The following is a 23,858-nucleotide window of genomic DNA, read 5'->3' as shown; positions in this document are numbered from 1 at the left end:
TCCACACAAAGAAGCATTTTATTTCTTTACACTGGTATTTCATTCCACATAAATATCTTTCCTACAAGATTTTAAAACAGCATAGGTAAGTAGAATAATTTAACATATGGGGCACATAAAACTAAGTAGACCATCTGCAGTCATACAGCTTTTGTGTTATTTATCCATTTGTTGAACAAGAGACTTGGAACTTATACCACTGGATTTCTTTTATAAGCACCACATCATCACATACTAAGCTGAATTACTGACTGTCATGGTAACTAAGTAATATATCTGACCTAGAAATTTTTACAAAAATAGACATATATCTACAGCAATAAAATTATAGGTATCTACAAATCACAGCTCTGAAAATAGAAGTGTAAATATCAACTAGAGTTGTTGCATTACATACTGAACACTGAAAAGGTGATACCTTTTCTATAAATAAAAGCCAACAGCATCCACAATTGTATACAACAATAATTGAAGTATGCCAATGAAATGTCCTTTAACTTTTTTATGACTTAAAATTACAATCAGTCATGTAAAAATATTTACAGTAATTAAATATAAAATACGGGAAAATGAAACCATACATGGAAGACTTAGAAGGAAATATATCAAATGGAAACAAAGTAAATAGATAAATAGAACTGTAAAATTTAAATGCACATATATGGAACTATAGTAAATACAGCAGTGTTACAATGATGTCGAAAGCTTATAATATGATGGGGGATACTTAACAATAGGCCATCATGTCATGAACGTAAATTTTACACAGAGAAGCCTGCAATTTATGTACATTTTGTCTGTAAATATAATGCTTAGAAAGGGTGTGGTATATTAAAAAAAAAAGTACTTTGTCTCCTCCTTCAAACGGGAAGAACACTTCATACCTTTTTATCAATTTCATTAAATATGATAGCACAGATAAAAAAGTTACCTTGTATCTAAAATCTATTTCCTCTGTCATTTTCAATATTATCTGTATGACATGTGAGTCAATTGGCACAGATTATATCCTTATTCCCACATAAACAGCCAAATAAGGTGGCTTACAAACTTTTGATAATGGAAAATACCAACATTTTAACACAGATACCCATTCTGTAACACCACACACATACTGTAATGATAAATGGAAAGTGATTACTTTTACAACCTTTGATGTTAACATGACAATCATCACACATTTCTCATAATTGCAGCACACCTGCTTCACTGTCACATGTGAAAATCATAATCACAGGAATGATCTAAGTTCTAATTTAAAAGAGTATACCTAGCAAGCTGTGTTAAAAGAATATGGCATAAACAAACTGAAAAATATGTTTGTACAGTAAACATAAATATTAGAAACATGAAATCTGAAACTTATAAACGAGTATACTTTGGCTGTGACCATATGAGGCTGAATAATCTACCACAACTATTTTGCAGGTATTGTTACTTTGCACAACGAAACAAAGACAATGAACAACTGATTATTACTTACAACACTTCATACCACTGTCCATATTACATGCAGGCAGATCTTATCCCTGACATATTATAGCTTATAACATATATACAAGGGAAGATTCATCACTGGTCTTCCTCACACATTTACTTACGAAGATCTACACAACATCCACACCGTTATGTGGCATAAATTTTGTCATGCTTTTACACAGTATTCCTGGAACTTAGATAAAATTCTACATGAAAAACAAAAATTTACTTGCACACAAGTTTAAGTATTTGGCATTAAGATTATTAAGAAAAATTATGAAGTTTGCTCTTCATCTTCGCAGAAGACTGAACTTAGTCTTATCTTTTTTTTTTTTTTTTTAAAAAAAAATTACAGTGCAGAAATGGCAAGACGACAACAACAGATGTAGTATACAACATTGAGATTACAATGTAACAAGAACATATAATGGAGTATCAAATGCAACGTTCCTCATAGCAACCATGAATCACAGAGCACCGGTGTTGCAAGTTGCAGAATTTGTTTAGCCCTTATAGGTTCCAAGATAACTCTTGCAGACTGGACACTTGTGCTGGACAATCTTGCAAGAATCCATGCAATATGGAATACAGCTACACAGAAAGCACCTGTGAAAGAAAGGCTGCTCTGTATTTCCAATTTATTTGTGCAAAACAAACAGTATGGGGTAATTGCTGAAGTAACAGTAGCATTATTAATGCAGAGAGAGTTGCAACACATGTCCTTACTGTAAATTTCACATAAAATGAGTCTGTTATATGTCAACAAAAAATAGAAACCAGATTAAAAGGAACTGTTACGGACTGCTGAATCAGTATGAACCAGAACCCATCAATGGGTGGCATCACCACCACCACCACCACCACCACCACTTAGGGTCACAATTCGAACGGCTGTTAATGGAATGGTGGCATACAAAGTACATGACACATTCAAGTACAGGTAAGGTGGCAGGAAATATGATTATGTGACTTGTGAATGATACCTGCTGAAACAATTTTTAACTTAATTATTATGAGCATAACAATTCTTAATATTTGGTGATTATGAAAAGGCCAGATTGCTACTCACACTGAAGATGATATACAAAGTTACAAACAGGCACAACAGACTGTTACACACTAGGCGTTTGGCCAAGGCTTCTTCAGAAAAGAAAGGAAGGCCACCAGAGATGGTGGTCATGTGTGTGTGTGTGTGTGTGTGTGTGTGTGTGTGTGTGTGTGTGTGTGTGTGTGTGTGTGCCTGCTTGTGTGAATGCGTGTGTGTTTTTTTCTCTTTTTCTGATGGAGGCTTTGGCCAAAAGCTTAGGGTGTAACAGTCTTTCCGTTGTGCTTGTGTGGAACTCAATGTGTTATCTTTACAGTGAGCAGCAATCTATCCTTTTCATAACCACTGGTGATCCATCATTGGCTTTCTGTTGTTTAATATCTGGTGGGAAACTCAGATGCTTTTTGGGCACAAAGATATCTTAGAAACAGACCATATATCAGGTTTTTAACTAATTTGGTTGGATCTTCTTCTTCAACTACCCTATCATTTAGATTTAATTTAAATAATGCCATAATTGTAGTAGCACAAAGTAAATCACTTGTGTTCATTCAAACATTTACATGTGTAATGTGCAAGCTCTTCTTCATAGCTGGCAAAGTGTGTGGTGAAGAGTACAGTGACTAAGGTTAGACAGAAAAAAAATCATGCGCCATATATCTATGACAATGCAACCAAAAAGTGCAGAACTATGAAGAGTGCATAAATTGTTTATATGGATGAGACTGGAAAGAAAAGATGGGGATATTTTCCAGACCTCTATTATCCTTCTGATGGGCACTATCAAAAAGCTTATTTTTAACGATTAGAAGTGAAATGTATATGTGTTAACATTTACTCCAATAGACAATGTAAATGGCAACAGACGTTAGTTATGTGTTTCTGATGGCGTATAAAATATTTTGATTACCTTGCAATGACCACCTAAAAAGCAACCTTTGTAATCAGTCAACAATTCTTTTCATATTTCCTTAATAATTCAATATGCAATCTTAACACCTCTCTGTCTAATTACTGAAAGACTTCATTCCTTCCATCATTTCCAATTTTTTTTGCGTCATTAAGCACATAATAAAATGTTGACTCACTGGAACTTTTCCCTCATGTGATATTGTCATATTTTTAGACTGTGTGTATTATAAAATTCTACTTGAAGAAACTAAAATGACAGTGCATTAACAGCTTCAGTTTTATATAGATTGGATTTTTATCTTCTTAACAGAAAGCAGGACTTTACATTGAGTCAACACAGAATGGCAGAGAAAAGGGTGTGAAATTCCATAAAGTTTATTGCTGTGGGTACTCTCACACTTCACCTATACAACTGATCTTCCAAGACAATAAAGGACTGTTCACAAAATAATGTTTGCCAATGATGAGGATGTTAATCAACTGCCAAACTCCACCATACAGTCCAGGTGACGGTTAAGCAAGTCTACAATTGTGACTCTTCAAACTTGCCCAGCAGACATGTTGTAAATAGTTTTCATGGGTTTGTCGCCAGATGACGTTGTGCAAATTCCACAATATTTCCTCAGAGCAACTGTCCGACATGCCATCTTCAAGTCGTTCAACTTTGCTGGTGGCTAGGTACGACTGTCGTACCTAGCCACCAGTAAGGTTGAATCACTTGAAGATGTCATGTTGGACAGTTGCTCTGAGGAAATATTGTGTAATTTGCACAACGTCATCCGACAGCAAACCCACGAAGACTATTTACAAGTCTACAATTGGTCCAGATCAGATGGTTTCAATGTTAACCTCAGTTTCAAATTAACAAAAATCATCCAATGGTATCAGAAATGGAGATTAATGAGCACTGAATGAAACACTACATACAAAATTCCTTATTTTTCAGCAGGGTAACACACGAAACTTTTACTTTTAAGTAAGGTCTACAGAATACAGTTAATGAATCAATTATTTAAATTTTGATTATTTTGTCGAACATACAGCTATTAATTACCTGTACTTCTAATATGGGTCTACAGCTTCTATATATTTTTAAAATTATGTCATATTCTGTTTTAGCTGTTACTGTTTTTATTTCGCTATTGCAATTTCAGCATTTGTGCTGTTTTCAAGCACAAGATTTGATGTTATATTAAGTTAATATTGTTGCTGTAGAACTGAGTTACACTTTATCATATTACAGTAATATGTTGTTATTAAAAAGATACGTTGATTTGTTATTGATATGTAGGCTGAAGTAAGTCAAAATTAATTTCTTGTAATAAGAATATACAGCTTCTCTAAATCTTTTATTACGCTTTGCAAATGCCTGAAAAATGGCACAAATGCGAGAATTCCAACAGTGAAATAAAAACACTAACAGATAAAAGCAAATATGATGTAATTTAAAGTAAACGTTGTCCTCAGATAGAATACGTACGCAGGGGATGAGTTGGGGGATGGGGGTGTGGGGAAGAGCCACAGGAGTAGAAAGTAATCAATGCAGTTTGAGTTATTTAAAGAAAAAAAACACTATCCAGTGCAACAGACATGATATATTAAAAATTATGAAGTAAAAGCAAGCAAGGAAAATCTTACTAGATAGAAGTTGAACATGGGATTTTGGAGATAAAGATTATGTGCAGTAACATATTACTCTAAACCAATACTCCACACCCAATCGGAGTATCGGATAAAAATTTACTTTCCATTTACAAATAATGGATAAGTATTCACTAGAAGCAACATGAAAAATTGTTGGTCTCTCTCTCTCTCTCTCTCTCTCTCTCTCTCTCTCTCTCTCACACACACACACACACACACACACACACACACACACAGGTGTACATATATAACAACATATATTAATAAAAATACGAGAGAGAGAGAGAGAGAGAGAGAGAGAGAGAGAGAGAGAGAGAGCGGCAGGCTTACACGAATGAAATAGTAAGTCAGAACAAATTACAGTGACAAGCTACTACGAAATGTAACAAACAACAACAATAAGCTGTATATTAATGTGGATGAATTAGAAAGTCTTTGCCCCTATTTTTCTTTCAGTCAAATTACAGCAGCAAATGTGAAGTTGACATATCCATTCCCAGTGGTGAACCTTTCTTGTACCAGACCGGCCAAGACTGTTTAGGTACTTAGCACATAAGAAGTATCCACTGTGCATGTTTCAATTTTGGTTTGTGCAAAAATGATGTGAGAAGCACAAGCACAGGAAATCGTCACGGCGTGATGCTGTCTTCAGTCTCTACCTGCTCTGGAGGCAGCGTTAACACTTTGGCAGCACAGCTTGGCAGTGTTTCGGAAGGTGTGGGGGAAGTACCTCTGCTGCTGACAATGTGAACACTCACTTCAAATATGTTGTCCTGAGTACTACTAGGTTTGTCACCATTGAATATATTGAATAAGAGAATGACTAAATACAGAAGAGTTCTCTAGAAGACAGTTTCGCAGAAAGACTTAAGCACTCTTCCAGCATCTGCACATTGCAATGAGTATTCCGAAACAGTTCATTTGGCACCCAAGGTGAAGGATACGGATAAGAGGCACTGAAATGAGGGAGCTTTTGAGATATGAAAAAGCAGTTTTCAAGAAATATACAATGTTGCCCAGAGCAACTGAAGTCAACAATGGAGAAGATATACATGAGCAAATGCTGTAGTGTTGTCCAGTGTATTTACAATATTTACGAAAAAATAATTCTGTGATTTGGGGAGGGGGGCCTAAATAACAGAATTGTTACAACAGAAGTAGTAAATAAAATTAATTGACCACAGCACCGTGGTCAACTAGCAATATTCAGTGTTGTAATAGCTGTTGACTTGCCAGTGAAGAAATATTATGTTGATGAAAAAGCAGATTTTTGTCATGCCGATTCCACGGCTAGGAGGGCATCAGAAACCTCAGAGCGGCTTGCAGCAACCAACCAACACAACAGCAGCATCCCTATGCTTCACAGTATGACAGCTGGTTAGCTGAATACAGCAATGGCTACACAACAGTACAGCAAGAAATCACTCTGTCTCGTCCACACACAACGAATCGGCCAAGCTGTGCCCCCTATTAGTTGCAATTTTTAATTTGGTGTGTGAAATTATACATAAACACTCTTCTATGTTGTGCAGTGTTGTACAAATTGCCTAATGATAATTCAGTGTGATTTCACAGGCATACTGTTGTTCTTTACTAAAAGCTCTTCACCACAGGAAAGATAAAGGCAAATATAGCAGTTTTATTTGCTAAACTAGAAGAGTTGTCAAACAGTAGTACAGCTCAAATGAAGCAGTTAAAAAATTAGACAGGATATTAAACAATATTACAAGGACAGACCTCAGAAGAAATATCTACAAAAATAGACTCTGCAAATAGTAAAATTACCAATATAGACATAACGTTAGTCAAATTACATAAGGAGTTACAAACTGAAATACATAAACAATGTGATTTAGTTCAGAAGGAGGTAACAGGACAATTCAAAGAAGTTTAAAGTAAAATAACAAATACAGAGGAAGAATCCGCACAGGAATTCAGAGATACACATAACCAAATCTCAGTGACATGACACCAAGAAGAAGTACTAGAGCAGAACAGAGATTCTGATGATGTAATTGGTGGTACAAACACTTCAGCTAGTTTGGAGGAACACCTGCAAGTAGATGAGTCAGAGGTACATGAGAAACTTTAATTCACTGACGCTAACACAAATTCTTTGGATGATACCGTAGTACACCAGAAGGAATTAATAAAGTTCCAACCAGATGGGTTTGTACATCTTCTGTACATCCCGTTGAATTTTTAAAGCAATTTAAGGATGTATTACCCAAAGTCTGGGCAGATATGACTAAAATGAACTTTTATTCTTAAACATTTACAACAGGAAGTGATATATTAGAGTGCCAAATACCAGTGTACACTTAAAACTGTGTCCATTTGAAGCAGCATTTAGAAGATACTTTTTGTGTCCTAGCAAGCTTACTAAAGTCTGACTATTGTAAACCTCAGCATGAAAAATATTTGTGCTGTACTAATATGTAAGTGAAAAATTGATCTTTGATTTCGGTATGTCAGAGAAGTAAGCTTATTAGTAAAGATACGCACAGGTATATTGAATTTAAGCACTGCAGTAATCAGTTTAGAAATGCAAATCTGTATTTAAAGGAAGCTTTAAGCTATAACGAGTTTTCAAATGACGATTTTCGCATGAGATACAGTGAATGTCAGGAAAGTGGCACTACGTGTGGAGATACTGAAATATTTACTAATTTTAAGCTTTATTTCAGCAAGCTTATGACTTTGAATGAACATATGGATGAGTTATTAAGTTATGGACATATGGTACATGCAATGACATGCCATTTACTGTTAGCTGTGAGAATAAGGTTTCATGACAGACAACACTCTGTGTTGTATAAGGCATTTCTATGTTCTGCAGATATACTGAATTTAATCACAAGAAGATAAAGATTTACAATATATTTACAGCCCAAACTCAGGAGGTGATTAGGTGAGCTTCTATTGAGTGCACGTAGAAGCACTGTGGATTTTACTTACCTGAGACAATTATTATTTATTGGTTTGTAAAAGGAAAGAATAGCAATGAGAAAATTTACTTATCATTAGTTAACATCAAGTATAGATTTAAATGTCAGGAATTCATTTCTGAAAGTATTTATATGGAGTGTAGACATGTATGAAAGTGAAACATGGACAATAAATAGTTTAGACAAGAAGAGAAAAGAAGCTTCCAAAATGAGGTGCTACAGAAGAATGCTGGAGATTAGATGGGTAGATCACATAACTAATGAGGAGGTACTGAATAGAACTGGATTTGTGGCACCACTTGACTAGAAGAAGGTATCAGTTGGTAGGATGTGTTCTGAAGCATCAAGGGATCACCAATTTAGTACTGGAGGGCAGCGTGGAGGGTAAAAATCGTAGAGGGGGACCAAGAGATGAATACACTAAGCAGATTCTGAAGGCTATAGGTTGCAGTAGGTACTGGGAGATGATGAAGCTTGCACAGGATAGAGTAGCATGGAAAGTTGCATCAAACCAGTCTCTCGACTGAAGACAACAACAACAACAACAACAATTAATGTTATTGTGTGTTCATCTGTTTTTGTTTGCTGTAACATAGAGTTAAGTGTTAAATGTAATAGTTGGTTCAGCAACAGAGCATAAACTCAATACTGAGAAAAAAGTTTCTTGAACACTGAAATGACAAATGAAAATTTATAGCAAGGCCTGGATTCAAACCTCCTGCTAACTAGGCAGATGTGCTAACCACTATGCCACCCTGACAATGTGGTTTTGACCTAATGCACGGACCATCCTAGCATGCCTCCTCCCCCAATGCAAGTGGGCTGAGGCCTGAATTGGAATTTGGGTTAAGAAGGGAGTCACGCCAGGATAGTCCGTGCAGCTGTGCAAAGCAACTTTGTCAGGTTGGTGTTCTGACTAGTGAGCAGGAGACCTAGGTTTGACTCCTGGCCTTGGTACACATTTTCATTCATCACTTCAGTCTGTATGTACACATCACAGGTGTTTAAGACTTCAAAAGAACTCTGGAACTAGTTTCATTTCATTAAAAATAAATTTCACTTCTTGCTCGCAACCAGATGAAAGATATTCATGTAAAGATGTTGCTCAGGCAATTAACATGGAAAGAGTATCACTGCGCGCACTTCAATTTTGGTTTGTGCAGTGATGGTGTAAGAAGTGTGAGCACAGGACATCAGCAAGGTGTGATGCTGTCGAGGGTCTCTACCTGCTCTGTAGGTGGTGTTTATACTTTGGCGTAATCGCTTGGTGGTGTTTTGGAAGGCACCTCCGTTGACAAAGTAAACACCCAAAAACAGTCGATAGAAACTGTTGAGGAATGTCACTCTCTTATAGGCTGTTCTAAGACCCACTTCAGCTACGTTGTTCGAGTAATGAGGCAGTTGTCCCCACAGACTGAATATATTGTATGTGAAAACAACTAAATACCGAAGATTTCTCTAAACAGTAGTGACATCATTTTGTAGTGAGTTGGGATTGTTGTGAGCTCTCTTACAGCCCTTGACCCTATGCAGCTGGAAACGAAGTTAGTTGGTTGGTTGGATTAAAGGAGGGACAAAGGAACCAAACTACGAGGTCATCAGTGCCTTGTTCTGAATAAAACAATGCCCCAAGTGTGAGAATAAAACAAAAGAGACTGGCAACTCAAAGCAGAATGAAAGGAAAAATCACAAGAACGATGAAAGGCAACAAGCATGTAAATGGACAAAAGGGGACAAGAAAACCACAGAAATGCAATAAACTGGATGAAGAGATTAAAACAACAAAGCAGATTACCATGGATGGCTGACCATGAGAATAAAAAGGAGAAGCCAGCCACTCTGCAACACATTAAAACCTCCATCCTAGAAGCACTAGGGTGGAGGACACAGAGCAACAAAGGACATGCACTAAAACTTTGATCAAATGATAAAACCCACCCTCACGAATAAAACGTAAAACTAAATCAAACAATGAGTCGTCGTCAGATAAAATTAACGGCAACGAATCCAGTAACCCACGATTTTGTTGGTGGGCATTCAATGTGGGACAGTGTACCTGAACGTGTTCCCCACCATCAAGGGGGGAGGTGTAGTCTCCCGGTTCGGAGGCGACAGGAATTCAAGGAACTGATGGGGCGACAACTGTTATAGTGGCGGTGTATGAAGTGGTCATAGCCACATGATGCAGGCGCTCAAATTTTCTCTTAGCCTCATTTGTAGGTCAGTCAGTCCAGGGTCTAACATTCCATGATTTTCCTCTCTTTCTACAAAATCCTGCACTCTGGTGAGCAAGGTGAATGATGCTCTCTGCAGTTGACACTGATGGGAGGCTGGGCACATGGAGTACTGGTATGCGACGGACGTCCACAATCTCGACAGATGGGACTGGAAGTACAGCGGGAAGACATATGGCCGAACTTCCAGCACTTAAAGCACCGAATCAGGGGAGGGATATATGGCTTGACGTCACAGCGGTCACCATCACCTTGACCTTCTCAGGCAATGTGTGACCCTCAAAAGCCAAGACGAAGACACTGGTGGCAACCTGGTTATCCCTCGGACCCCGATGAATGCGCCAGACGAAATGAACACGTCACCGCTCTAAATTGGCGCACAGCTCATCATCAGACTGCAAAAGAAGGTCCCTGTGGCACATAATACCTTGGACCATATTTAAGCTCTTATGGGGCATGATGGTAACAGAAACATCTGCCAACTTGCCACAAGTGAGTAATATCAGTGACTGGGCAGAGGATGCTGTTTTTATCAAAACCAACCCAGAGCGCATTTTGGACAAGCCCTCCACCTACCCTAACTTGTCCTCCAAATGCTCCACAAAAAACTGAGGCTACATGGAAATGAAAGATTCCCCATTAGCTCTCATATTTGAGGTACCGGGGCAAATAAGCTTCACTGCCATCCTTAGTCTGGTGTTCCTCCCATGGCGTGACCAGGAAGGAGAACGACTTGGGGTCATATTTCTTAGCACTGAAGTTGGACTTTGCCCACTTACAGACTGCTGGCGGCGTACCACCAGCAAGAGATGACGTACTACACTTCATGGCGTGTCATCCGCCCTGATGCCACCCACTCCGACCAGGGGCCCTCCCCACATGTGCCATCCAGCCGCAGCAAAGGCCACCTTGCAGGATGGCCATTGCCAGGAGTCCTGATGCCCCAGGGTGATGGGCATCTACTCCTTGACATACGTGGGAAGTTAATGGTGCAGGCATCAGCAGAGCGATCCCTGCGTTGTCAGAGGGCTACAACAAACACAGTACATGGCAGCCCCACCAGAACGGACTGGCTACTGTGCTGGATATGAGGTGCAAAGAAGTCCAAGGTCAACGTCGGTACAGAAAGTGACACTGCATAGTGCATGGTGGAAAACACATCCCGGAAGGTGTCCTCACTGAAGATATGGAGAATGAGCGGGACTGCAATGCAACGATGTGACAGTGGGCTATAGATCTCAATGCATGATGGACACGATGCACCGTGTAAGGTACCCTTCCCCAATTGGCTCACTCTTTGGGAAAATTTTAAAAAATGAAGGTGAAACCCTACTGGGGACCATCACATAAAGGCCGAAACATGTGAGACTCCTTTTAGTCGCCTGTTACGACAGGCGGGAAATACTGCGGGCCTATTCTAACCCCCAGTTGCATGGCACAACCAGTGGCACAGCACTGCAGGTCCACAGCTTCAAGAAAGCATGAGAAGGCAACTGTAAATCTTCAGTAACGTACAAGTGGTCTTGAATAACATCAGGTAACAGATCAAATGAGAAGTGAGAACTGAGTTATACTTGTAATCAGAGTTTTCTTTGGAGCAAGGGACAAATGTCCATTGAAATCAACAGGAAAATGCAGCCCACATACAGGTAAAAATGTCTCGGCTTAAGAAGTTTGAGGTGGTGGTATGTGAGTGCACAAAAGGCCGTGAAGACTTGCACGACACTTTGGATTCTGAGAGGTTGCATTTGTCAGTGAATGACAACAACATTTCCTGCATGGATGAAATTGTGAAAGCAGATTAGTGTGTATAACTCGAGTACATTTCCAATTGGGAGGAAGTGCCGAGGCATCCTCAATGTGGTCAACGTGGTTATTCTCCATGACAACACCAGTCCACATGCGGCAGTCATGATCGCTGACAAGCTCCAATCATTTCACTGAGAAAGTTTGGACCACACGCCATACAATCTGGATCTCACCCTAGTCATTTCCAAGTTTTCGGTCTGCTGCAGAAGTTCCTGCCAGGACAGTCATTGATATGCAATGAAGCAGCCAACACAGAAGTCCGATGGTTGTTACGCTGTCAGTTGGATAAACTCTACCACAGAGGCACCTCAAATTTAGTACTGTGAGGGGACAAATATCTGAACCAGTATGGAAAAATAGACTAAAGTATGAAGAACATAATGCACACTTGTAATTAGCTGTAAGTACCTCCTTTCAGTTAATAAGAAATAGTGGAAAAGACTTTCTAATTTGCCATCTTATTGGCTTCATCAATACATAAAATGATATTGGTAGGACATCTCTAACACACGTTACATAAATTTTCTGCCCCTAACTTTTCTATTACTTTTCCTGAAAGTGTGGTAAGCAATACCACATTTTATAAAGCTAAAAGCAAGTTCACACCAACCAAGACTAACACATTTTCTTTTCCAATTACACAATAATGGCAGCTCAGGACTTTTCTGGTAACTGTGCTTGCAAAAATGTGAAGGACTTTGGTTATTTCACACTTACCCAAGAAGGCAAAGAATAATACAAGCGATGTGAGCCCCAGCCTGGTTTTCAGTGACTGTGCTGGTTTTAATGTCTGAATGGCACATAGGACACCGCAGTCTGCAAGGTTTTGGTCCTACTGCCACAGGTCCATTAACAAACACTGTCAATTTAAAAAAAGGTTCTATTAGGAAATTCATTATTAAATTTTAGAACAAACAAGGAACGAGAGCAAGACAAATGCATAAAGGTTGATAATACAATTATATTAAAGTCTAACACAAAAGTTGCATTATCTACATTTTTAAACAACTTCTGGAAACAAACTTTGCAAGTTGTGCAAAAAAGCAGTAAGGTTGTTTTTGATATTCCATATCTGAAGTTATGTCTCGATAAACGATGCACTGTCTTGAAATAAATGAATAAATTACCTGCTGTTGTTACTGATGTCTGCTGGGGTGCGGGAGGCTGAGGTGGTGGCATGTTCGTTTGTGGAATGGAATGTGGCTCACCACTTGGAATAACTGGGAAGAGAGAAATCCTTTATTTCAAACACAAGAATAGAACATGTAACATCAAAACATCACTCCAGGTTATTTAAGAGTTGCAACATGCATTACATTGAGAATTAGCTTTTCCCATTAGTGTAAGTAACAAAAATTCCACAGTTAGCACTCTATGCAGTCTGGAATTTCTATACGAGTTCTCGTTGTCCTGGCTGCTGCAGTTCCTCTCACTAAAATGTGAGAAAGCATAGTTTGTACAATTCTGCACAGTAAATGGTGTAACACCATTGATAAAAATAGACTATGAGCAGAAGTCTGTTGCTAAGGCAGAATATTCAAAATTTCAGGGTGTGTGCACTGATGAGAAATTGAACTGAAAGAAACACATCAATGATCTGCTGAAACGGTTAGGTTCAGCTACTTATGATATTGGGGTTATTGCAAATTTTGGTAATAGACATATCAGTAAATTAGCCTACTATGCCTATTTTCATTCACTGCTTTCACATGGCATCATATTTTGGGTCAATTCATCATTAAGAGAGAAAGCATTCTTTGCACAAAAGCATGTAATCAGAATAATAGCTGGAGCCAACCCAAGATCACCTTCAGACATTTACGATATTCGAAGTACCTTTGCAATACGTACATTCACTTATGAAATTTGTCATTAATAACCCAACCCAATTCAAAAATAACAGCAAAGTGCATAGCCACAACACAATAACAGAGGATGATATTTACTATTCTGGATTAAATCACACTTTGGCACAGAAAGTGGTGAGCTCTGCTGCCACAAAAATCTTTGGTCATTTGTCAAATAGCATTACAAGTCTGATAGATAGTCAACAAACATTTAAAAGCAAATAAAAAGAATTTCTGAATGACAACTCCTATTACTCAATAGACGAATTTTTAGATATGAAGTAGTAACAAAAAAATTATTTTGTATATAGAAAACTTATGTTAAAGTGACACGTTTCACATCATTACGAAAAGTTGTATTCATGATATATGGAACAAGGATTAATGTTATGCATGTATTTATGTATGTATGTATCTGCCCGCAACTTATCTCTTAACTTCAATATTCTCAACAAACGTAAACATCTTGTCTTAGCTTGAGACTGTCAGAATAATTGCTATGCAGCAGTTTTACAGTACACGATAATGTGAGATATGTTTGTGCTACACATATAGAATGAAAGCCTAGTAGGATTATGAGTTGTCATAATATCAGAAACTCTATCTGCTAATTCCAAAATCTTCTATAACTTCCTATTCTGATAAACACTTATTTATATCACAATTCTTCAGCAGCAGACAAGGACAAGGCAAACACTTCAACCATCATTTCACAGTAAAGTATTCCAATAATGTAGAGTATGTATATAATACATCAAATAAAAATAGTTATAAGAGCAACGGAATAAATGTGCTATCAACCCGAGCATTCCTTTTGAACATCCAATTTACATTAACAGGCATGATCTTCTGAAGGCAGTAGGTCTTTGCCTTCCGCCAATCTGAGCACCCATTCACCTACTCATTTAGAAGAGGTCTAGAATCATAGCTGTACTGTTGATCCACCCCTCCACGTTAATTTTCCAACCAAAACTTGAGATTAAGTGACAGAAACTAGCCAGATTAGTCATTACCTGAACAACAGATTTCATGATTATGGTCTGACACTCGTATAGTCAGCCACATAATGACATTGTAACATAATAAGAAGCAGAAACAATTTCTATATACTATGTGACAATGAACAAAGTTACATATACGCCTAATCACAAAATAATGAGCAGAAACAGAAGCTCTTTATCTTCCTACAAACGTGAAAGGTTTATATATAATTTTACCAATAATGGACTACATTATAAAAGAACCACTGAAGAGCACGTATAGATCTTACAGGGATGGAATTTTACCTTCGTAACAGAAAGCATGTCGCCAAAGTTAAAATATGTGTTGCAAGAACAAAACTAGCTTCAGAAAAGGGGAACATAACATTGAGCATCCTGTAGGAGCGTACATAATATTCCAACGACTGGTAACAAGTGTGCTAATCAAGGATACAAACCTCAACATTACTAAACTTAGATCAGATGGTAATCAAACAGGTCAGTAACTGAGTCACAGCTAACAGTTTAAGCCTTCATCTTCCAAAGCCTTTTATTATGCAATTTCAAAGAAGAAAGAAAAAACAGCATTTTTGCATCAGAACTAGTCATTATTAACCACAGAATACATGAAACACTGCGTGAAGAAACACTTAAGGGTCCAGCCGAGTGACTAGTTAAATTGGAGTCAACACGCAGACAAACTTGCCAAGAAATTGAGTTTAGCATGTTATGACTTTAAAAGTGTCTCTTGTTTGAGTTCCAGCTTATACCATCTATTTTCAATTCCTGTTATCTTACCAAATCGTTTTGTGGGAAAGTGCACCTAAAATAATTTTTCAGCAGAAACTAGCTCTGGGAATATTATGTAGACAATTCAGTTCACATCTAGCTGAGGCTTCATTTAACAATGGGAAGGCCAGGATGGAATGACAACAATATTATGGAAAGGACAGATTTCCTGCTCACTCTATAGGGGAGACATTTAATTGCAGCTAGGCACAGTGGAAAGACTGCTATACATTTTAGCCTTTGGCCAAAGGGCCTTTTCCTGAAGTAGGAAAGAAAACAAACAAACAAACAAACAAGCAAACACACACACACACACACACACACACACACACACACACCCTACCTATGCCCAATATCTGTATCACTCAGTTTTAGGAAACTGAACAAGGAACATGTTTGGTGGCACTATCTCTGAGAGGCTGCTTAAATCTGCGTGTACAATGGCCTGATTGGTTAATGTCAACACTAATTAATTCTGAAATGGCGCAACACATCGAATTTTTTTCTTAATTATTATTTCTCAGCACAAGCTACCCAGCAACACCCTTACAAGTTTTTCCGATTGTTTCTGACCGTCCTGTATACAGCAGAACTACTGCACCATTACTTAGGGTATTTAAAGTGGGGAACACATAAAATGAAGCACATATACAGAATTAAGTCCCAGGTAATAGTGCAACGGTGCAACAGAACAGAGCAGAGCTGCGCATCGGGCAGCTGCCGTGGTGCTGCTTCGCGTTCAGGTTTAGTGGGGCAGAGAGCAGTGCAGCAGATGGCAGGCTCGCTTCACTGCGTGGATGGCAAATGTGCAAGCTGGCTGATCTGCAACCTTCTTCAAATGATTTTAAGAAACTATTTGGTAAAAAAAAAAAAAAAAAAAAAAAAAAAGAATCTTTCACATCTCATAGCCTTAATCGTCAGCTTTTGGTTAACTGCTTATCATTGTGTTGATCATCATAGTTGCTGTGCTATTACAGGATTAAGTGAACTACTGTGAGAATTACAATAGGTTTGCATTGAAAAACAGGAGTCACTACGAATTTCTGTTTGGGGCACATTAGGTCATACGTTTTAATGTATGAAATGAAGCTAACATAATGAATTATTCTTTAAACTTAGACGGATATCGCCACCTATTGCCACTCTTGAGAAAATTGATCATATGTAAAGTGCTTCATCCTGAACGTATGTGCCAGTAAAAAAGCCAGAATGAAATATTTGTGACATTCCTCGTATCTCAAACAGTTTGAGATACTGAAACGAGATTTTGGCAAATGATAGTACACAATAAGAATATTTTACCACCTGAGTAACAGGCAAAACTTCCACATATAACCAATATTCAAGCAACCACAGATTTTTCCAATGGAATAATGTCATTTATACGGGCAATCGATAGCTGATGAAACAAGAATTGTTATAGGTTCCTAGAAAGCATTGTGGAGTCAACTACTAAAGTGTTATGGGATTACCTCCAGCCACTCCACATATGAGTGCCTTTTTCCAGATACTGTTATATAACATACAGAATTTTCCAAACAAAGTCAGTGATGTTGACGGAAAACACATTCATCTTAAATGCCCAGAAAATTCTGATCCAATGGTTTACAGTTACAGAAATTCTCATTCAATCGTACTACAAGCAGCTGCAGATCCTCAGGAGATACTCATTATAACTGATGTTGGGGGACATGGGAAGGAAAGTGAAGGTAGTACATTTTATTTTTCTAATGTGTTTAGCTTGTTGCATGAAGGGGAGCTTAATATCCTGCCAGACTGTTGACTACCAAAGATATAATTTGTGTTGCTTTTTGTATTCACTGAAGATGAGGCATATCCATAGTTGCAGCATTTTGTGAAACCTTATAGTCGATGGGTTTTAGATCCATGGAATGAATATTTTAACAAATGTTTTTCCACAACATGGTGATTAACTGAATGTCCTTTTGGAATAATGAGCACAAAGTGGAGCACATTCTGGACGCCAATAGAAACTTCACCACAATTTGTTGATGGTATTGCGAAGTGTACACATTCCCACAACATTGTCTTTGACCTACACTGACCTCTGAGTGTCGATGAGCAACATACAGTAGACATCAAGCATTCTATGCAAAGCATTTATTGGAGAGGATGAAATTGTAATAGACCTTCAAATGGAACTGTCCAAAAATAGATGGTTTTGAAAACAATTTCTCACATAATATCCAAAATTTTCATGTGGTTCTCAGCTATTCTATTTCAACTTTATTATCGATTCTCATTTTAAGACAATGAAAGAAATAAGAGATTAATGAAATGTATCCTGTACTTGCAGTCTGTACTTCTGCTGTCACCTCATCACATAACTTGTCCTGAACGAATCAGTTGTAATGATAGTCATTTTGTTGGCTCCATAAAGGATGCCGAGTAAAAACAACTGCTATCAAGGATTTCACTGATGCCCTTTTCTCAACAGTACAACAAAAGAAACCCAAGTGTCAGCAACAGTACTGTCTCTGCACCTGCAGCAACAGACGAATGCTGCCACTGGAGTTGCCCGAATGCAGCTAGGCTCATTTGAATACTCTGGTCACCGTGCTCAGAAACAAATGTTTGATTCACTCGGCACTTCTCTGTGCCACTCTGCTCTGCACTGCTGTGCTTGCAGTGCTACTATGATCAAGTGCACTGACCAGCACTTGTTTGTTTTGACAGTGCTGCTCTGCTTGCTGCGCTGCTCTGGTCAAGGCACAACACTCCACTATAACTGCAGCCTAAGAAAAAGGTGCGGCCAAACTTTTAGAAACCATTTCTCACACATAGAGGAAGAAAATACATTGTATGACCATGGACCCGGAAAAGCTTTACTTCCCTGTTAGAGCTCAGTTTCTACAACCGTACAACATATTATCCACCTACTTTGAAATGAAGCCTTCTCCATGAACAGCACACTAGCACTACGGCAAAGCTTGGCTCACTGTTGAACGAATCTTAAGCAGAAGTGTATCTGCACATGAAAATCAGTTGCTGATAGTGCTGTAAATGAAATGGATAAAGCAGCTCTTCCTGTGGCACTCCCCAGACAGTCACATGGTCAACATTACGTGTTGCAGCTAAATGTCACATTGAACCCAGCCTCCTCCAGCTGATGCGTCGTCATTCTTTTATGTCCCCCACTCATCAGTAGTAGGTGTAAACATCCCACACTCCTTACAACACTGGTCAATTGCTTCAAATATACTCCATCACAACATTTTTGTTCTGGAAATCTCTCCTAATACAAATATGAAACACCACAGCCATTAACATCTGATAATCCTTATAGCCACCTCCACATTTGAATACTGCACTGTACTGGAAGCTAAGTTCACAATGAACACCAACCAGTTGATGCTATGTGTTTGATACCAGAATGCAATGAAAATAGTCACATGTCAGCACAAACAATGAAGAGTGTCACATGTCAACATTATCTTTGTTCAACTGGAAAAAACAAAGCACTACAACTTATTGTACATTCTAATCAAATGTAACCAAGAGGATTACTTGAACATTTCATTTAAGGAAAGTTTCAAGTAATGCTGGTACCTTCTGTTTCTGCATTTTTTTTCCATGATTAATGTGGTTATGAAAAGAAGTAGAAAAGGAAGTGATTATGGACCCATCTCAATATAAAACATTTTTTTAATGCTATTTGCAAGGAACACTTCCTGACTGTCTGGCCATATCTGTTTTTATACTCTGTATTTATGCACTACTGGAACTTCGTGTAGGACTCATGGTGTACAGGCGGCATGGCTACTAATCCAAAGTTCCTTGATCCTGAGTTTGATACCAGTCACAGCTTAGAATCTGAATAAACGACCATCACATATGATGATACAAGAAGTCACCCTCATTCTGCAATTGGCCAAGGTTGTCAAAACAGCAGGGAGGAGAGGTTAGAGCTTCAGGGCACCATCTTGCCCTGGAGGTGGAAACTACTTCTAAAGGTGTAACTATCAGAAATAATCAACTGCATTAGGCTGCAGAAGGCAATTGAAACCACTATGTTGAAATACAATGTGTGTCCACAGGGCAAACAGTCTTCTAAAAAATCTTTATCAACATTTCTTTGGAAATAATTCTGCAGACAATGTAGTTCCCCACTTGAATTTTCAGGTGGAAAATGCCAAGAGGAAAAAACTAAAGCTAACATTGTATGAATTGGAGCATGGAATGTTAGAAGTCTTAATGTTGTAGGAAAGAATCTAAAGAAAGATGAGCAATCCAAAGTTATAAATTCAGGGAAATATAATGGAAAGTGGGCAGGTATTTTTGGTCAGATGATTACAAGATAAATCGACAATGTCTAGGAGTGATGTACAGATGGTGGTTTCTTTATGAATATAATGTAGGTATCAGGGTGAATCACTATGAGCAACAGAGTCACCAAATTATTATTCTGAGGACTTGAACAAATCCAACACCTATCATCGCTGTAAAGGATTGCATGCAAACATCATGAACTGATGAAAACGAAAGAGAATATGTGAGGAAATACGGGAACTGATAAAGTACATGAAGGAGGATGAGAAGTTGATAGTCCTAGGCAATTTGAACTTTGTGATAGGGAGGGAATGGAAACTGAGGTAGCTCAACAATACGGGCAGAGTGAAAAATGAGACTGGAGAAAGGCCTTTGAAGTTATGCCACAGGTATCAAATGGTTGCAGTGAACTCAACCTCCCGAAATCACAGCAAAAGAAAAAATACTTGGTAAACAACAGGTGATGCAGATGTAGATATCAACTTGAACAAATCATGGTCAGTTGGTTGTTTCATGTCCCATGCATCATTTTTATGGTCAATCATAATAATGTGCGATATATCGTTTTACATTCACACAACACATATACTTGTAAGTATGGCTACAAACTGCTAAATTACAAGCTTTTTTTTTATCCAGATTTGAGTTGGTAATTTCTATCCACTGCCTTTTTCAGATTACAAAAATAGAAATTATTCTATGGAATAGCGGAAGTTGTCAAGGAGACAATGTTCATTTGGTTTCAAATTTAATTTTGTTATCTCTCAGACCTGTCTAACAGTTTATATCACTGGATAAGATATCCAAAATTTTTGTTGCAGCGTTGTGCTAAAGACAACCTTACAATGGAGTAATAATGTCAGTTTTTTTCTAGTATTGTAATTATGCACATCATAGTTCCTTTTGAACTGTAGTGGATTACTTACAACAAACTTCATGAGAGATTAAATATAGTGTGAAGCAGTAGTCAAAATGTTTAGCTCCTTAAGCTAAGATCTAGAAGATGATCATTGGTTAGTACCACATAATATTCTTTCAGCAGATGTTGGAGCAATGGAGACATCTTTCTTAAAGATGAGTTACTGCAGAACATGTTTCCATATAACATTATTGAATGAAAATACACAAAATATGTCGACTTAACTGATTAGCCCTTCCCCCACATTTACAATGATTCAAAGTGCAAATGTGTGTCATCCACAAAACTAATTAATTCTGCTTGTTATTTACATTTTTAAAAACAATAGTGGACTACAGACAGAGTCTTATGGAACTTCATGAGTGATTAGTGGTAAGACAAAGATTTAGAAATGAAATTCTTGAAATGAAATTCTTGATCATAAATCACACCCATAACTGAGTAGTAATAAGCAATAGGCTTAAATTCATGGCAATAAAGAAAACAAAGTGTTAATAAAACAGGAACACTAAAAATTTAAGACACACTGATATGAAGTCTCAGACTTTCCCACAATAAGTGATCAATGGCTTAGTGTCAAAGGAATGGAATGTAATAAAGAAGGAAAACAGAGGCAAAGAAGACATGGATAACACAAAAACATTTGAGTTTATGGGTAAAAGAAGAAAATGTAAGACTCATAAAAATGGGGCATCAAGACAGAAGTGTCTGTTGCTGAGAAACAAAATTAACAGGAAGTGCAAAGAGGGTACACAATGAATGAGAGAAACCTGTAAATATACTGAAATAGTTATGATTAAGAAAACCTGGCGCAGTGTACACGGTGATTAAATGTAGCTTTTGAGAATTAAAAAGTATAGCTGTTAAACTACAAGATACAGATAGAGATTTGGATTAAATGCAGAAGAAAGGATATCCATACTGCAGGAATATGTTGAAAATTAATACGATGTATAGAAACTGTCCCTAAGTGCGACATTAGAGGAGCATATTCACATGAATGAAATAAGTGACCCAGAAAGGCAGGTAAGAATAACAAGAAGGAAAACTGAGAGGACAGAAATTAGTTTGATTTGAGAAGGCGAAAATTTACCAGAGAAGTAATGTCGATGTTGTGCTTACTACTTGAGGCAGACTGAAGAAAAATCAAATACCTTCAAGGTATTTGTAAACCTAGAGAAAATATTAAACAATATAAGGTGAAATAAGATATTCACATGCCTTAGAAGACTGGTGTTGAAGTGCAAGGACAGACAAATAATCAACAACCTCTGAGTGCGAGCAATAAGAGTGAAATATAAAGACAGACAAGTTCGTATTAAGAAGAGTGTCAGGAAGAGGGGAAATGTTATTACAACTGTTTGTTTTATTATATATTCACACAGGGAACATCCCACAATGATATAGGATTTATCATCATAATACTCATTTTTATTCGTTTTCTTTGTAAGTCAAAAATGCAAACACCCACAGAATATGTAAGTATGCTTTTCTGAAGATAGGCCAGTTGTTTGGCTGTGATCTTGATGAAGAAACCTGAAATGATTTAGAAAAACCACAGAAACCTAAACCAAAATGGTTGGGCACAACAAATTCCATCATGCCGAATATGAGAACAGTGTATTAACAACTGTTCTGTCTCATTTGGTAGGTCCCTATTGTGCGGAGTTATCTGAACTACAAACAATCTGCTCTAGAACCATAACTTAACATCCAGATCTGCAAGCATCCAAAATGACATTGGCAATGTTCTACAAAACTAATAGGCTCTGTTTCAAAACTAAATGATTCATGTTGACTGTAGCATAGTTGGGAACTTGTAACAAACGGCAAGAGTAACAAATGCCATGAAGTACTGAAAATGAAACACTATTAAAGAACATAATACAAATCATCGACATAAAAGGCTTACTTACATCCCTGAGGCTGCTGCACAGGATATGGCGGCTGTGTTTGTGTTCCCACTGGGGGATATGGCATCTGTTGTCCAGCTGGTGGGTAAGGCATCTGTTGTCCTGCAGGGGGGTACGGCATCTGAGAACTTGCTGCTGGGTAAGGCGGCTGTGCCACAGCTGGTGGATAAGACATCTGTGCCGCTGTCGGCGGGTAGGGCAACTGCTGTGGTGGGTAGGGTGCGTGTCCACCCTGACGTGCTTCAGGTACTGGAGGTGGATAAACAGACATTGCTTGATCATATGACGGTGGAGGTGGGTGGCCCTGAAATTCATTGCCTTCAAACTCTGGCATTGGTGCTGATGGTGCAGAGGCTTTATTCATTTTTCTGCAAGTTGTTCTTAATCACTGCAAACAAAAAAATAGACCACTTTGTGAAACCTTTTACATCCATGGCATGAGCAAGAAATTGAAAAGAATCTTCACTTTCTCTCATGACTGTGTTTTATAAATAAATCATTAATCTAAATCTGTGGAACAATTTTGAAATAGTTTTGGAATGACAATTCCAGATGCGATTCTTCATATTTACCTTTCACGAATTCCTCTCTGCTAATTTAACAATGTCTCAATATCTTGTTGACAGTAAGATCATCAACAGCAGTTACTACAACAAGAGGAGGCACTTACCAGAAAATTCAGAAACTGCCACAACATTTGCCTATAGTGGCCTACTTATACGAAGAAGGTCCTAAATCATTCACGGAGAGGTTGGATGCCATGAGAACTGCCCGGGAAAGGCAAGGACCCGAGTACGAGTCCTAAGTCGACAGCCACACCCATTACCATTATCAAAGATGAAATGTTTTGCAGAACAGACAACATAGGATTACGAGTTATGTATTCTAGATTGACATTTTGTGACACCTGATGGTAACTGTATGCTGAGTAGTAAATAAAATTTTTGTTGTGCAGTTAGAGAGCAAAAATACAGCTGGGAGTAAAACAGTTTAAAAAAATAAAACATACGGAAAGCTGTAGAAACCTGTATGTTGTCATCTTCAGTCCA

The 23,858-nt window shown here is 37.9% G+C and overlaps 1 protein-coding gene across 1 annotated transcript; it reads right to left on the bottom strand.

The window, feature by feature from the left end:
- LOC124545205 (lipopolysaccharide-induced tumor necrosis factor-alpha factor homolog) lies at positions 1-23,197 on the bottom strand. Its single transcript, XM_047124075.1, has 4 exons — positions 22,813-23,197; positions 13,199-13,291; positions 12,789-12,930; positions 1-2,085 (listed from the first exon to the last, which is right to left on the bottom strand). Exons 1-4 carry the CDS (start codon positions 23,171-23,173, stop codon positions 1,983-1,985), a joined length of 699 nt encoding a protein of 232 aa, XP_046980031.1. The 5' UTR covers positions 23,174-23,197; the 3' UTR covers positions 1-1,982.
- Positions 23,198-23,858: the final 661 nt, after the last annotated feature.

The sequence above is a fragment of the Schistocerca americana genome, chromosome 1 (assembly GCF_021461395.2).
Source record: "Schistocerca americana isolate TAMUIC-IGC-003095 chromosome 1, iqSchAmer2.1, whole genome shotgun sequence".
In the NCBI taxonomy this organism is placed as follows: domain Eukaryota; kingdom Metazoa; phylum Arthropoda; class Insecta; order Orthoptera; family Acrididae; genus Schistocerca; species Schistocerca americana.
This window is presented reverse-complemented; position numbering and strand designations above follow the sequence as displayed.